General features: G+C 24.0%; 2 protein-coding genes across 7 annotated transcripts; both read right to left on the reverse strand.

Moving 5' to 3' along the window:
* On the reverse strand, positions 1–4,363 carry LOC122512289 (cytochrome P450 3A19-like). Of its 5 annotated transcripts, none has more exons than XM_043628039.1 (10): positions 4,193–4,297; positions 3,191–3,297; positions 3,006–3,096; positions 2,594–2,644; positions 2,344–2,470; positions 1,955–2,000; positions 1,590–1,699; positions 1,126–1,303; positions 850–1,029; positions 1–767 (listed from the first exon to the last, which is right to left on the reverse strand). In XM_043628039.1, exons 4-10 carry the CDS (start codon positions 2,635–2,637, stop codon positions 595–597), a joined length of 858 nt encoding a protein of 285 aa, XP_043483974.1. In that variant the 5' UTR covers positions 2,638–2,644; positions 3,006–3,096; positions 3,191–3,297; positions 4,193–4,297; the 3' UTR covers positions 1–594. The 5 variants fall into 5 exon arrangements, 4 of the variants coding, with proteins under 4 accessions (XP_043483974.1, XP_043483976.1, XP_043483977.1 ...); XM_043628041.1 differs by having other exon boundaries at positions 4,124–4,273; XM_043628043.1 differs by having other exon boundaries at positions 595–767; positions 854–1,029; positions 4,193–4,347.
* A 2,553-nt stretch (positions 4,364–6,916) lies between these two features.
* On the reverse strand, positions 6,917–17,003 carry LOC122512315 (translation initiation factor IF-2-like). Of its 2 annotated transcripts, XM_043628075.1 has the most exons (6): positions 16,876–17,003; positions 14,606–14,669; positions 13,982–14,038; positions 10,950–11,021; positions 8,345–8,600; positions 6,917–7,021 (listed from the first exon to the last, which is right to left on the reverse strand). In XM_043628075.1, the coding sequence occupies exons 2-6, from the start codon at positions 14,624–14,626 to the stop codon at positions 6,954–6,956; spliced, it is 474 nt and encodes a 157-aa protein (XP_043484010.1). In that variant the 5' UTR covers positions 14,627–14,669; positions 16,876–17,003; the 3' UTR covers positions 6,917–6,953. The 2 variants fall into 2 exon arrangements, with proteins under 2 accessions (XP_043484010.1, XP_043484011.1); XM_043628076.1 differs by lacking the exon at positions 10,950–11,021 and having other exon boundaries at positions 16,876–16,996.
* Positions 17,004–17,101: the final 98 nt, after the last annotated feature.

The following is a 17,101-nucleotide window of genomic DNA, read 5'->3' on the forward strand; positions in this document are numbered from 1 at the left end:
TTATTTTTTATACATTATGAACTTCCCTTAACCTGCTATATTGTAACTTATATTTATTCTACTTTACATTATAATTTAAGTTATTATATAAAACGACAATAGTGTAAATGAATGTAAAGAAGTATCTTTTTATAATGATTTGTAACTTATTTATATGCTTGTCGAATTAAACTCTTCGAAGCCAAGATTTTTTTAATCGCAACAAGAATTTATGTGAGAGACCAGTTGCTAATAATCTTTTATATTTTCGTGCCACACATAACAATGATAAAAGATACAATTCGATTAACAATTTTAATATTAGTTTCAAGGAATACAAGTACAAATCTAGCAATACTATTTTTTTATAATAGTTTACGGAGTAAAAAGGTTTAATTTTTAAACCGAAGACTGTCAACTTTTTCAACTGGGTGATTTTAATTATCCTTTTTTCTCCATGTTGATAGATAAAATGCTTGGATTCATGATCACCACGCAACACAATCCTAAGAAACTATTTAGCATATATATTATAACATAAATAACTATTTTAATCGTTTCACCATTTAACCATATCCATAGCCATTAAACAAAAGTTTCATTTACTTTAAAAAATCATTTTGTTTTTAACTTTCTCAGTTTGATTTTAATTGGTTCACGTGGATGTGTGAAAACTCTATAATCCAATTTTACCTGGTCTAACGGTATGGTTTTATCACATGACAAAACATATTTTCGAAGAATAGAGGAAATAACAATCTTCAATGCCATTTCGGCAAATCTGAAACCTTTGAAACAGAGAAGAAATTATAATTAATTTTTTATATGTTAATTGTACTATTATTATTACTTGGAAATTATTTTATTTACCTACACAACTTCTTGAACCCATACTGAAAGGTAAGTAACAGCATGAAGGTCGTTTTGAGATTTCGTCAGGAAGAAATCTATCAGGATCAAATTTTTTTGGTTCAGGCCAAAATTCTTTATTTTTATGAACTTGCATAATTGAGATAAATACATTTGCCCCTTTTGGTATAGTGTATTGTTCTAAAAATGATATTAATATTTAAATAGAAATATATCGATTGCAATATATGATAAAAGTAAAGTTTGTTTAAATTTTTAGAAAAAAAAGAAACGAACTAATTTTGAGATCATTTGTGACAGTTCGACTAATATGTGGAGCGATCGGAAAGTATCGTAATGTCTCTTTGATCACTCTCGATAAATATTCCATTTTAATTAGATCGCTAGCATTAACTGGATAATCAGTAGGATCCGTATGTCCACAAATCCTATAAAGTTCTTCGTGTATCCTTGTCTAATAGAGGTTATTTAAGAAAAACATTAATATTTTAAAAAGTATTAAATAACAGTTGAAAATATTTTAAGTTTTTAATGCTTCTTCAAGAAAAATATTTCTAACTTTAGCTTACAACTTCTTTATTGCCTGTATTTCAGGATATGTTACTAGTACTAGTACAAGAAATGAGAAAGTAGCTGTAGTAGTATCAATTGACTGAAAAATTAAATTTAAGATAAGGAAAAATGTTAAGTAAGTCAAAAAAAGCATCGAAACAAATTAATTTTTGTTAATTTTTAATTACCCCAAAAATTATTGCAGTGATTGCCTGTGTCACATCTTGATCGGTGATTGAGTTTGTATGATCACATTGCTCTATTAATATATCCAGAAGTGTTTCATTACAATTTTCATCTGTTAACAAGATAAAGAAATGTCTCTCTAAATAAAGACTATATATGTCTTTTTAATTCATGTGTTTAGTGTTTTTTTATTTAAACAAAAAACCTTCACAACATTTGCTCCAAAACGGATCGACATATTAATTTTTACATAAAGAAATGTCGCATTAAAAATATCCATTGATGGAAGAATAAAAGAACTATGAGTCAATGACGTCTCGTTGCAGAGTTTAAGGACACTTGGAGAATGGAAAAAATGATCATGTACCTTTCTTATCCATAGTTTTCAGAATTGTTCTTCGCCTTTGAATGATCTAAAACAAAAATACAATTTTAATTCAACTCTGGGTGAAACTAATTCTATCGTATTTTATAAGAAATTCTAAACACGAATTTCGTGCAAATTTTTGCTTCAATCTCTTGTAGAATTTTGTTACTAATTTATATGTAGTTTTAAAGCTTTTTATCGGACAAAAATTCGTGTAAGTCGAGGTGTAAATTTTGTAAAAATCTGCTCTGATTTTCGTTCTTTTCCGTTTGAAAGTAAGCCATTTAAAAATATGAATTCCAATCTAAGCAAAATCAGACCAATTTTTTTTAAATTCGATCGAATTTTTTCACAAGAAATTTAATAGTTAAAATTATATTTAAAATTACCGTATTTAGCATATTTTTTGCTGACGTAGCATTTTTATATGTCTCTCTGGATAATTGTGTAAGGTTAAAAATAGAATCTGGTAATAACAAAATATTATTTATTCTTTTCTTTATAAGTGTGACAGATCTGAAAAAAAATTATTTGATTACATTGTTATCTATTATTTTATAATATAACTAATTTTAACCTATATATTTACTATTAAATTTATATGCGAAATTATTTTTAAATAAAAATTTCACGACGAACCTTGTTGTTAATTCAGCGAATTTCGATATTTCATCATCACACATATTATACCTAAAACAGAACGTAGTCCATGAATCTTATAAATCTTTGTTATATCGAATTCTTCACAATTTTCTTTACTTGATAAAACATTTATAAAGTTTAGTACGTTTTTGTTAATAATTTTGATATTCTGTTGCAATCTTTTAGTTTGAAATGCTGAAATTATTATTTTTCTCTTAACACGCCACGAAGTAACTAAAATAATTTTAAAATATATTAAAAATCAAACTCTTTACATATATAGTTGTATCTAGAATGTTTAAATTTTGTATTTCTAAAATGTTAGTTGTTTGTCTATAGAAATTGATAAAAATGCCCAATTTTTGAAAGCTGTAACTATAGGTATATTTATATTCAAAATCAAACTTACCCGTTGCCGTAAATATCCCTTTGCCTAACAATGGTTCAAAAACTTTATAGATTTTTGATTTTTCTAAAGCATTACTGTCATAGAGGAAAATCTTTAAAAAAATTTATTTATTATAAAGAAAATAATACATATAATCACAATATTACTAATTACTATTAATTTGTATTGCTAATAAAAGTTCTTACTTTAAGAAGTTCTGGATCGGAAATATTGACTATTAAATTGTTTCCTAACCACAATCTATATATCGATGGATACGAGTATGTCAGTCTGTTCATTAGTGCTACCACATCTGCAAAAATATATCAAGAAATAATTCCATTATACTATATATATATAGATGTTCAAATACATAATATAGAAGTTTGCGTAATAAAATGTTGAATCTTTCTATATCTGTAAATTTTTGATCCGTTGCTCGAAACTCTTATAACCGTATACTTCGAATGATAATGTAATACACTTCAAAAATTTATATTGAGGATTGACTAGGTAAAGTAAATTTAAATAATTTACTTAAAAAAATTTTTTATTTCATTTCTGTTTGAAATCAGTGAATATAGAAAAAGGTTTTAAATACCTAATATTGTAAAGATTTTTTTTTTTAAATAATATTTAATAATATTAATAAATGTAATATTTTTTATATATAATATAATAAAAATAGATTAAAAATATTTCCAACAATTTAAAAAATATGTATAATATACATCAAAGAAATAATACTCACTTCCCACCCGAGAAAAAAGAAAATTTGCATTGCCTAATATTGGAATAGTTTTAGGTCCAGGAAGAGAAGAAGCTTTCTTGAAATATGTTCTATTATCAATATAGCCCCTTGCGAATTGAGAACACCGAGAAAGCACCGACATTTTGGTGATTTTGCAGTGTTTTGTAAATAATATATAAAAAACCAAATAAAACCACAAATTTTATTAGAGGAATTGAAAGAGGACATTCCAATGAAGAAATTGATATAGGCACTTTAATAATAAACATTGATTTTCAATGTGAAAATAATTTTTAAAGTTGAAGTTAAAATTTAGAGTTAAAAATATCGTCGGTGATTATTTACATTGACACGGTGTTTTGTAAAATAATTATGTAAATACACTTACTTGAAACCTAAAAGTATTTAAAATAAAAAGCCAGTAAACTACAGAATAAATTAAAAGCAAAAAAATTACCAATTAATAAGACACTTATTGTAAAAATAAATATAAAAGTGAAAAGTTTGCTTCCGAATGTGATACAAAGAGAACGAGTAATTCTCTTTGTAGATAAATGGGAAAGTTAAATGATCATTTACCATAAGAGCTCGCTTGATAACATGAAAAAAAAGAAAGTGTTACCATATTGCAAATATTAACGTTTTTTCTCTCAATAGATGTCGGGCTGAAAGATTTCTAAATTACAATTTTCAATCATTCTGAAAAGTGATAAAGACAAATTTTTAATATTGCATTCAAAAGGTAAGTTTCAAAATTTTATTTATTAATTTATGGCAAGACATTTTTTAATTTAATACAAAAATTACTTAAATTAAAAATTAATTAAAACTTAAAACTTTTATTTAATAATTATTCAATAAAATAATACATGATATTTTTTAAATTGTTTATCTTTTTAAGAATAATAAAAAAAATTACTAATTGAAGATGGCGGACTAATACAATTTTTTGAATTCGCTCTAAACTTGTAGAAATTACCTTTAAGAGTTTTTTCTCCTACTGATAACAAATTTGTTGATATTTTTTGAACTAAAATATTACTAATTCAAGAAGGCGGACTAACACAATTTTTTAATTTTGCTCTAAACGTGTAGAAATTCATTTTTGAGTTTTATCTCCTAATAACAAATATGTTAATACATTTTTTTTAAATTTAAAAATTACTAAATAGCTAACTTTTAATTAAAAACTATTTTTATTAAAATTAAAAATGAATTGGAATGTAGTTTTAATACTAGTATGAGTACAATAATCATATGTTCTAATAACAGGGAATTTAGGGTTTTCAGGATGTCTACTGAAAATATGACTTAAAATTCCAGGACATTTTCAGTACATTTCAGGACAGATTTCTTATTTTTTCAGGACATTTATATGTGTAACAGAAGTCAGGGAAAAGTTAGGGATTTTTATTGAAAGTACTGAAAAAAATTTAATTTTTAGAATTTATAGAAAAATTCTGAATTTTGGTGTCTTTTTTGTTTGCCTTATGAATTATGAAATTGACAAGAATTCTAATACTACACGGAGAAAAATAGTTAGCTATTTCAGCTAATTTTTAGCTACCTTAGCTAACCTTAATTGCTATTATATGGATAGCAATTATTGTTAGCATAAATTCAATTATGTTCGAAAATTTTTAAAAATTCTCGTCAAGATTTCAATTATCTTTATAAATAATAAAATTCTTTTTAAAAATTCAATTATTTTTAAAAAATTTAATTAAATTCTTGTCAGAATCACAATTATTTTCAAAAATTTTCCTAATTTTAATTTTTTTTATATCTACTATTTTAATAAAATTTTCGCATCAATTCAATTATTTCAAATTTTTTAATAAAGTTTCTCGGAAGAATTGAAATATATAAAGAGAATTGAAAAAAATAGCTCGGAGAAATTCAATTACTTTGAAAAATTTAAATAAAATTCTTTTACAAATTCTAATATTTAAAGAAATGTTGACAAAATTCTTTACAAGATATAGTTTATTACATTGTAATTTTAATAAAACTTTTCTAATTTCCTAAAATTATTTTTACAAATAAATTGTTTATGGAAATTCAATTATTTAAAATAATTTGAATAAAATTCTTCGCTAGAAATCAATTATTTTCTTTCTTGAGAATTCAATTATTTTCAAAAATTTTAATAAAATACTTTATAAATTTAAAAAATTATAATAAAATCGGTCATAGAATACAATTTATTATTTTCGTAAACTACCACATTTTTTCTAGAAATACAATTGTCACAAAATGTTTGTAAAACTCTTTGACACAATTCAATTATTTAAGAAATTTTAATAAAAGTCTTCCCAAGAATTCAATTTTTTTCAAAAATAAACATTTTCACAGGAATTCAATTATTTAAAAAAATTTTTTTAAAATTCTTTGTCAGATTTCAATTATTGTCAATTTTTTAATGAATTCTGAAAAATTTAATTATTTAAAAAAATTGGAATAAAATTCTTTACAAAGAAATTAATTATTTTCATAAATAATAATATTTTTCTCTGGAATTCAATTATTTTCAGAAATAAAGTTCTTCATAGGAATTCAATTCTTTAAAAATATTTTTAATAAAATTCGTTTCCAGAATTCAATTATTTTCATAAATAACAAAACTTTTAATGATTAAATATGTCTTTAAAAAAGGAGTTATTAAGGACGTTTTAGGACATTTTTTCAAAATTCAGGACATTTCCAGGAATTTCAGAACTTCAAGGACCAGTAGACACTCTAGTTTTTTATTAAAAGTACTGAAAAAAGTTAAATTTTTAGAATTCATAAAAAAATTCTGAATCTTAAACATAAACTATGAAATTATCACAAATTATAATATAAATACTTTAATTTTTTTAATTTCAGACGATAATTTCTTTTTAAATAACTTAAATCTTGATTTAATTTCAATTTTCAAATTTTATAAAATTTCAATTTTGAATTAATTTAATTTTTGAAATTTTAAAGAACTTCAATTTTTGAAAATTTTTAATAATTTAAAATTTTGTAAAATAAATTAAATTTGTCAATATATATTTAATTAATTATTAAAAATAATGGATTTAAGGAAATATCGAAATTTTCATTTCTAAAAAAAGAAAATATAAATTGTAACGCGAATTTCTCTGGTTCTTTAAGGAAATTATTCACATAAGAGTTGAAATTAATTCAATTTATTCAAATAAAATTACAAAATTATGTTTAAAAAAAAAAAATTATAAATTGAATGTTCCTCTAGGATTAATCATTATGACCTTTTTCCCTATGTACGGACGTCCATTTCCTGAAACAGAGTATATTTTTATTTGTTAAAAGTAATTAAACAATATTTTCATTATTAACTATATAAACTACAACAATTCTGTATTTTCTTATTTTTCTGTCTCTCACACGCTTAAGTTAATCTTTTGTGTAAATTTCTGTTCTTTGTTAAATTTTAATTTGCATCATTTCTTTTTTAACAAAATTGAAAGCTTTTTTTGGAAATAAAAAAAATAATTTTTATAAATTCGATTTGTCACATTTATTTTTCAAGTTATTAAAAAAATCTTATAATTTGTAGAAATGATGTTTAACACCCCTAGAATTTATTTTTGAGAATTATTATCCAAACTTTTTGAATTTAACTTAGAATTCCAGGGCTCGAACCAGTAAAAGTATTTATAAATACTGACTTTACGGACTACAAAACATGCAGATATCGATAATGATCGATTTATTTATAATTTATAATAATTACAGATGATCGAGTGATAAAATAATTGTCAATTCAATTTTTATTTGCCACAATTTTTAACTAAAATTCTTATTCAAATTGATTATTTTTATTAATTTTTCGAAAGGTTCTTTGATAGTTTTCAAATCCATTTGTTTACAATATTTAACTTTGCGAAATTTCAATTATTCGTCAATTCGTCATTTATATATATATTAGAAAAAATAAAAATTTAAAAGATATAAAAAAATTCTATTAAAATTTTTCAAAAAAATTAATTTCAAAATTCAATTATTTCTAAAAATTCAAGGTAATGCTTTCAATATTCAATTAATATCTAAAATTTTAACTAAAATTCACTTTTATATCAATTTTTGGTTAAAAATTCTACTAGAATTCAATTATTTAAATACAAAAATAAATAGTTTATTGAATATTTTAATGTTTCTTAAAATTCAATTCCCGTAAAGAATTTTATCAACAAATTTTTAAATAATTGAATTCTTTCGACAAATTGTAATAAAATTTTTAACAAAAATTACATTTTTCGATAAATTCGATTAAAATTCTATTAAAAGTAATTGAAATTCTGCAATGAGCTTTATTATTTATAACAATAATTGAATGTCAAAGAAGAATTTTATTATTTTTGAACAACATTTAATTTTTGCCAAGAATATTTTAACTTTAAAATATAATTGGATTTCTGCAATAATTTGTAAGATTTCCAAAACTAAATTTTTTTTCATGTTTTTGACTAAAGTTCTACTATATATGCATTATTTTTTAATAATTTTTGAAAAAGATCTTTTAGAATTTTCAAATTCATTTGTTTACAATTCAATTTTACAAAATTTTAATTTTATTATTTATTATTATTATTTGAATTACCTCTATTAAAATTCAATTTTTTTCCTTTTTTTCTTCCTTTTCTTCGCCACTCTCCGTCACCTGTCTCCTTTCTTTCCTCTTCATTCTTCCTTCCATTTCTTCCCTTTCCATTTCCATTTCCTTCCCTTTCTTTTGTGCTTCCTCTGCTCCTCGATCGACTATCCCTTTTCTGTTCCTTATTCTTATCTCCTTTCCTATTCCTATCTTCTCTCCTTGTTCCTTCTTTTTTATTTGGATCGTTTCCATCATTCACGATCTGAAAGAATATTTAAATTTAGTTGGACAAAATTATAAGACTAGTGTTGCCGCGATAATGTCGAGAGACGAGACGAAACGAGAAAATAATTATACGAAATAAGACGAGACATTGTTTTTTAAATATCGTTTAGTCGATACGAGACGAGAGAGTAGTCACTAAGACGAGAAAACGTGATTTCCATGCATTTTTAACGTACGAGACAAGACAAGATGATAATGCATAGGGGAGACCGGGGCGTAATGGCTAACTTTTCACTCTTTGCTGTTTTACTCGGACATTTTTGTTCTAATTGAATGTTTATCTTCCGGAAAAGTTACTCTGGTATCTCAGCTTTCTTTTAAGACTACAAACGTCCCGATATGACTCTTACTTTTTGTTCTACAACAGTTTTTCTGGAGCAATGCAGAGCTCCAAAATACGCCCCGAGCCGGGGCGTAATGGATAACTCCCGGGGCGTAATGAATAATGATTGCTAATTATTATCTACAGTTTCCAATCTTATTGTATATTGTAAATTAAGGTTCCTGGGTATTCCGTGAATGCTATTTTTATTCAGCAATACTTCTCCTATCGCTTTTTCAATAATATTCTGTGATATTTGCACTCTCTCAATTTTTTTTGTAATTTCTCATTAAAATCATAGCTTGAAATCTACTATTTGTAAATTTTAGACCAAAACTTAAAAATTTTGTTAAAAACACCTAAACATACTTAAACTAAGTGACAAGTAACCGCGAAAACAAACCTACACTTCGCCGATATAGTAGGTTGCTTTTTATACATAGCATATTGCATTAGCCAACACGCCCCGGGAAAAACTAGCCATTACGCCCCGGAGGTATTCGGCAAATATTTGGCTTTTTTTAACAATACCGGAAGTGTGAATCAAAAATCTCGAATTGTCCCTTAAAAACAAACGTGTCAAGATCGAAACCTCATTTCAGTTTTTTTTTTAAAGCTATTTTTGAAAAAAATAGAACGAAAAAACGAAAATTTTGAAAAGTTACATTCGTATGTCAAAAATAGTTTTTCTACTATATTTCTTACAATAATGAATAAATATTAATGAAACTTCCGACAAACTTGCAGTATACCAAGTACAATAACTTGTCTATTGTGCGAAATTATTACAATTTACGGTTTTTAAACAAATTACAATTATTCATTACGCCCCTTAGCCATTACGCCCCGGTCTCCCCTACTCTCTAAATCTGAATTAGTGCGGATTCGTTTACTAATTTGAATTAGTAACATTTTTTACTAATTTTTAGTAGTTTTTTACTAATTGCTAGTAGAAAATCACTAATTCAATTAGTAGAACGTATTTTTTACTATTTCAAATTAGTAAATTTTCTACTAATAATTAGTAAAAAACTACTAAAAATTAGTCAAAACAGTTACTAATTCAATTGGTAAACGAATCCGCACTATTTCATTAGTAGAAAACTACTAATTCAAATTTAGAGAGTAGGATTCTTGACGTTCGAGGCGAGACGAGAAATCGCCTTATAATTACGAGACCAGACGAGATTGATAGAATTCTCGCCTGGTCTCGTATCGTAGCAACACTACGTAAGATTGATATCTTGTAGTCTCCAGCTGAATCCAGAATAAGAGAGAGTATGCACCGATGCGATGTTTATGGTTTTCGCTATACTAAAGCATGCTGCAATATACCTATAGCTATAAACATTGGTGTGCACCCTCTATCATTCTCGACTCACTTCCTGTCGTCCATACTATCTGAAATGGCATTTTCACTCATATCGAAGCCTTTTGTCGTCCTGTTACTTAATAAACCAGTCAAATTATCATTTTTAGACATTTTATCTCAGGACCGGGATTTTTTTAACCCTTTATTTTGGGGTCTAAATAAAGCGCCAAAATTTGGTATATATAACTCCGTCGGGAAAGACAAGAATTTTTGCAAAATCCTCAAAAAGGGTCAACTTTTAGAGATTGAATATCTAAAACTATTACAGCTATATTATTTTTCTTTGTCGTTAACTGTCAGGAATTTAGTCAGCTTTAAGTCCTCTGTCGGTCGTTTAAAAAAATCATTATTTTAGAAGTAGTTTTAAAGAAATTAAAAATAGCGAATTTTGGCCAAAATAACGAAAAAAACGGGAAAGCGGTTATTTTCAAGTAATTGATTTTTGCACCTATTTTGAAAAATTTTTTTTCCTTACCGACGGAGTTCGAGGTACCAAATGTAGGCACTTTATTTTGACACTAAAATAAAGGGTTTAAGCCAAAAAATTGCGGTCCTAAAATAAGATACGCCATCTTTTTTGACTACTTTGACTGAACTATAATGTTTTTCGCAATGTTTGATCTAAATCTTACTTTAAATGCTGCCGCTCTCGCTATTTTACTATTGCCGCCACTCCGTCCTCGTCCGTGACGTATTCTTTTTACCTGTAATTTTTTGTTTATAAATCAGCTTCTACTTAACAGTTAAAAAATCCTTTAAAGTATAAAAAATTATTATAAACAATTTTTTACATCTTCCTCTATTGAATTATCGTTTACGGCTACACGGTTTCTTTTGTAAGGAGAGGATATTGTATATTGCATTAGAATCGACAAAAAAGTTCAAATAAAGCTATTTTCTAGAATTTTTTTACGATTCCTATGAATTATATTGATTTTCGGATTAAAAAAATTGTAAAAATTAATATTTTAAAATAATTCCAGTCTTCACAGTCTGTCTCCCATTTCCCTAAAAGTCCCCTTTTTTAATTTTGGCCCCTAAACGTACTCGTATTCATGTGTTTAAAAAACTCTTAGTTTAATAATTAAACTGAAAACAAAATTTTATAAAAATTTAAATTAAGAAAAAAAAATTTCTGTAAGAATAAATATTTTAAATTTATGTTTGAACGACTAGTTAAAAGTAAATTGATATTTACCGTTTTACTCCTTATTGTAATAAAAAAATTCTAATACAAAACCTTCAAAACAATTTTCTATTTCTGCCAAGAATGAATTTTTTAATATTATTTAATTATTACAAAAGTTTTAATGCAATTATCTTGATAAATAACAAAATTCTTCACAGAAATTTAATAATTATTAGGAATTTTAATAAAATTCTTTACAGAATTCAATTATTTTCATAAGTTACAATATTCATCCCAAGCATTCAATTATTTTCAAAATTAATCAAATTCTTCGAAGAAATTCTATTATTTTTAAAAATTATCACGAATATCTCGTAAAAAATTCAATTACCTTCACAAATAGCAAATATTTTCGCCAAAAATTTAATTACTTTCAATTTATAAAAATCTTTGCGAAATTTCAATTACTTTTAACCAAAGATTTTTTCAATTCAATAATTTTCACTATTTACTACATTCATAAAATTATAAACAGATTTAATTCTAGAAAAAACTTTTTGATATAATTATACGAAAGGATTTAATTATTTTTATAAATAATAAAATTTCATTTACGAATTTAATTATTTTCATCGTAGAATTTCAAATATTTTTAATACAATTTGAAATAAATTCCTTGAAAAATGGAAAATAATTCAAATATTTTCATAAATAACATTTAATTCTTCGCGGAAAATCAATTATTTTCTAAAATTTTTAAGTCATTTTGCAAAAGAATTCAATTAGCTTGAAAGAAAACAAAATCGCATAAATTCTGCGCGTAAAATCAATTATTTTAAGGGATTTTAATAAAATTCTTTTCCAAAATTCAATTAATTATTTTGATAAATATCAAAATTCATCACAAGAATTCAATTCTTTTGAAAAGTAATAAAATACTTTGCAGAAATTAAATTATTTAAATTTTTTTTTAAAAATTCTTATCAAGAATTAAATTTTCTTTATAAATAGATAGGGAAATTCTTCTCAAGAATTCAATTATATTCAGGAATATTTATAAAATTCATTGTAAAATTCAATTATTTTTATAAATAATAAATCTCATTGTATAATTTCAATTATTTTCAAAAATTTTAATAAAACTTTTGACAAAATTTAAATTATTTTCAAAATTAATTCAAAATTAGTTTCTATTTTTAAAATTTTAACGCAATTTTTTGAAAATTCTCGTCAACATTTGAATAATCTTTTTAAATAGCGAAATTCTTCATCAAAATTCAATCATATTCAGAAATTTTTATAGAATTTATTGCAAAATTAAATTACTTTCATAAATTACGATATTCAGTATAAAAGTTCAATTATTTTAAAAATTTAATAAAATTTATTTATTTTGAAATTTTTTAATAAAATTAAAGGCAAAATTTGAATTATTTTCCTTAATAATAGTAATCATCACAAGAATTCAATTATTTTCAACAGTAATAAAATTCAATTATTTAAAAAAAATGAAATAAAATTCTTGTCAAAATTTCAATTATATTCAAAAAATTTTCTTAATTCTATGATTTTCAATATTCTACACTATTTTTAATTAAATTTTTCTGAAAGAATTCAATTATGAAACAAAAATTTTGATAAAATTTTAAACGAACATTCAATTATCTTTCAAGAAAATAAAAAATTCCACAGGAATTCGTTTATTTTTAAAAAATTTAATAAAATTGTTCAAAAAGTTTTCAATTATTTTCAAAAGTTGTTAATTTTATTTAACAGTTCTGTAGAATTAATTTTTTTTTGAAAAAGTTTAATTGAATAATAATAATAATTGATGTTATTGATTTAAAGTAGAATTTTTGTTATAAATTCTAGAAAATGTTAATTGAAATGATAGAAATAATTTTGAAGAAATGCAGTAACAATATTTTTATAATAATAAAATAATGATTTTGTCTGTCGGTCATCTTTATGTTTTATAATAATATTCTGATGAGTTGTTCAATTTGAAAAGGTTTGAATTTGAAATCTTTGAACATCTTAATTCCAATGAAAAAAAATGAATAAATATTTATTTTAAATAAAAATATTGATGTTTTCGAATATTTTTACTTTTGAAGAAATTTGTAAATAAATTTAATAGAACACTTTTTGAGTATCTAATAATTTTTAGAGTGAATCAAAATATTCTTTAGAGTCAGGGAAAAAGTGGAAGTTTTGTTTGGAAATCAAGGAAAAGTCAGAGAAAAAAGTTAAATTTTTGTGGCAACCCTGTATAAATAAATAATAATTTTATCTTTATTTAACCAATTTTTATGGTCCCCTAAAAGTCTCCTATTTTCTCATTTTTAGTCCCCTATTTCCCCTAAAATACTTTTTAGAGGCACTGTGAAGCCTGTAATTCTAGTTCCGACGATAGCCACACGTATAACGAAGATTTTTGTAAAAAAAAATTTAGAATCGGTCTAGAAGTTTCCGAGAAAAACATTACGCAGAGTGTTTTTGAGAAAAAAGCGTTTAAAATGATCAAATTCTTACTTCATCGGTTCGTTGACTTTCTGGCGGCAATGAACTGGTGGTAGATTTTGGTGACACCTATAAAAAACAAATTTTTGATTTATTTTTTGACCCTACAATAATTTTGATTAACTACAAAAATAAATACATAAACAGGGTTCAAACCAGTGAAATTATTTAAAAATACGGACTTTATAGGCTAAAAATGAAAAATTACGGACCAATTATTAATATTAAAAAATATACAGTCAGAGTCAAATAAGAAAAAATTTCATTTCAAACTATAAATTAAACTTTTTAATAACTATATAACATTAAAAAATCACTCACAGTTACAATAATTTGTAATTTTTCCAAAATTTAATTTTTTTAAACTAAAATTCTTCTTTACATCCATTACTTAAAACTATTTTTGTAAAAGTTCTTTGAGAATTTTAAATTTATTTGTTTGCAATATTCAATTTTATAAAATTTCAATTGTTTGGATATTTTTCAAAGAAAGAAAAATTTTTTTTTAAATTATTAGTTTACAAACTAATTTTTATTATAATTCTAATTAAAAAAAATTTAATTTTAAATATTCTGTAAACATTAAAATATTATTTATATAAAACATGTTTATTTGTGTATTATTTTTATACTCACATTTGGATCCGTCGAGCTCATGATGGATTTCAGAGCACCCAAAAACAGCGCTGCCAGTTTGAATCTGTTAAAAAACCTAATTATTAAAATAATAAGAATAAAAGAAAAGTAATGTGAACGATTAAAAATTAAGTTTAAGCTAAAAGCCAAAAATTATAAGCATTGACCATCTCTCTCAAACATTCCGGGAGAGATGAAAATATTTTTTCATAACGCGGTGCAAAAAAGGGCACTTTTTTGCACCTTGTTATGAAAAATATCGTTCGTAACTAGTGCTAGCAGTTGCCAATTTTTGAAGGAGCACTTTTTTTGGAACAAACTGTAGGCGAAGCTTCGCCTACAGTTTGTTCCAAAAAAAGTGCTCCTTCAAAAATTGACAACTGCTCACACTCGTTACGAAATATACTATATTTTTCGTTACTTTAAAGTTGAGATTTGAATGATTAATTATTAATAAAAGTTTACACAAAAATCGCTTTTTTGTAATTTTTACCGTGCTTTAAAAAACTATGAACATCTCCCCCCGGACTTTATTCAATTTTACGACATTTCAATTATTCCTATAAATTCTTCAATATTAATTAGAAAATAAAAACTTTAAATAGGTAATATAAAAAAGAATTCAATGTTAATTGAATTCTTTTTTATATTACCTATTTAAAGTTTTTATTTTCTTCTTCAAAAAAATTAATTTCAAAGTCCAATTATTTGTAAAAATTCACGCTATATTACTTTTAATATTCAATTATTATTTCATCAATTTTTATTAGAATTCAATTGTTTAAAAACAAAAATAATAATAATAGACTTATTAAATATTTCTTAAAATTAAATTCTCATAAAGAATTACATTTTTCAAAGAATTCGATTAAAATTGTATTAAAATTAATTGAAATTCCTTGATGAGTTTTATTATTTATGAAAATAACTGAATTCCTAAAAATAATTTTATTATTTACGAAAATAATTAAGGGCACTGTAAAAAGAAGTGTGTTACTGGAATGCACTTCAAGTGCATAAATTTTTCCCAGTTCTGAACACACTTTGAGTGCATTATTCTCATGCACTTTGACGTCAAAGTGTGTAATTCTTATGCATTTTATATTTTATGCACTTCAAAGTGCATTGAAATTACACACTTTGACGTCAAAGTCTTATAACATCCAGCATTCAATTTTATTGAATTCAGTAAAAATTGTATTATTCATGAAAATAAAAAATTTGAATTATTGCGAAGAAATTTATAAATAATTGAATTACTGTGAAATATTTATTATTTTATGAAAATAATTAAAACTTTTTTAAACAATTACATTCTTTTGGAAAAATTTTATTAAAATAGTAGATATTGAATATCATTTAAATAAGGAAACTTTTTGAAAATAATTGAAATTTTGCCAAGAATTTTAATAAAATTTTTGAAAGCAATAGCATTTTGAAGAATTTTATTATTTATAAAGATAATTGAAATTTTGACAATTTAAAAAAAATTTTGAATATAATTAATTTTTGCGAAGAATTTTATGACTTTTAAAAACTTTGTTTACAATTTAATATTTTACAAAATTTCAATTTTGAATGAATTTAATTAGACACTTTAAACAACTTAAATTTATGAAAAATTTCACTAACTCAAATTCTTCTGAAATTAGTTTAATTTAATTTTTTTAATTGGGGGGGGGGGGCTGTACTAAACGTGACACAATGTATTTTTACATGTGAAAGTTTAAGTCCACAATGTTGATCAACGAAAATAAATTTTCAATAAACTTTTGAAAATAATTGAAATTTTGCCAAGAATTTTAATAAAATTTTTGAAAGCAATAGCATTTTGAAGAATTTTATTATTTATAAAGATAATTGAAATTTTGACAATTTAAAAAAAATTTTGAATATAATTAATTTTTGCGAAGAATTTTATGACTTTTAAAAACTTTGTTTACAATTTAATATTTTACAAAATTTCAATTTTGAATGAATTTAATTAGACACTTTAAACAACTTAAATTTTTGAAAAATTTCACTAATTCAAATTCTTCTGAAATTAGTTTAATTTAATTTTTTTAATTGGGGGGGGGTCTGTACTAAACGTGACACAATGTATTTTTACATGTGAAAGTTTAAGTCCACAATGTTGATCAACGAAAATAAATTTTCAATAAACTTCATTAATAAAAAATATTGCAACTATATCGCAAGAAAAGTTTATTAAAAAAGGTAGTAAAATGCAAAAGAAAAGAAAAAAGTAATAAAATGTTAAAATATTTCACCTTTTAAAGCGCTGTTTATCCGTACTAAATTTCGCAGCACTGCGAACGACTACAAATGATCAACTGAACGACTAAACAGCGAAGATTGTATTAGAAGCGTTAGAAGATGCCGAAAACACTAACGATATGGAGGGGGAGGATAGACCTGTTGTAACATGGGCGGCACGCGCCACAAAAAATGCACACAAGTGGCTGAAGTGCCCTAATGGGAAATCCACACTACGAT

This window comes from Leptopilina heterotoma, unplaced genomic scaffold (assembly GCF_015476425.1).
Source record: "Leptopilina heterotoma isolate Lh14 unplaced genomic scaffold, ASM1547642v1 Lhet_97, whole genome shotgun sequence".
In the NCBI taxonomy this organism is placed as follows: domain Eukaryota; kingdom Metazoa; phylum Arthropoda; class Insecta; order Hymenoptera; family Figitidae; genus Leptopilina; species Leptopilina heterotoma.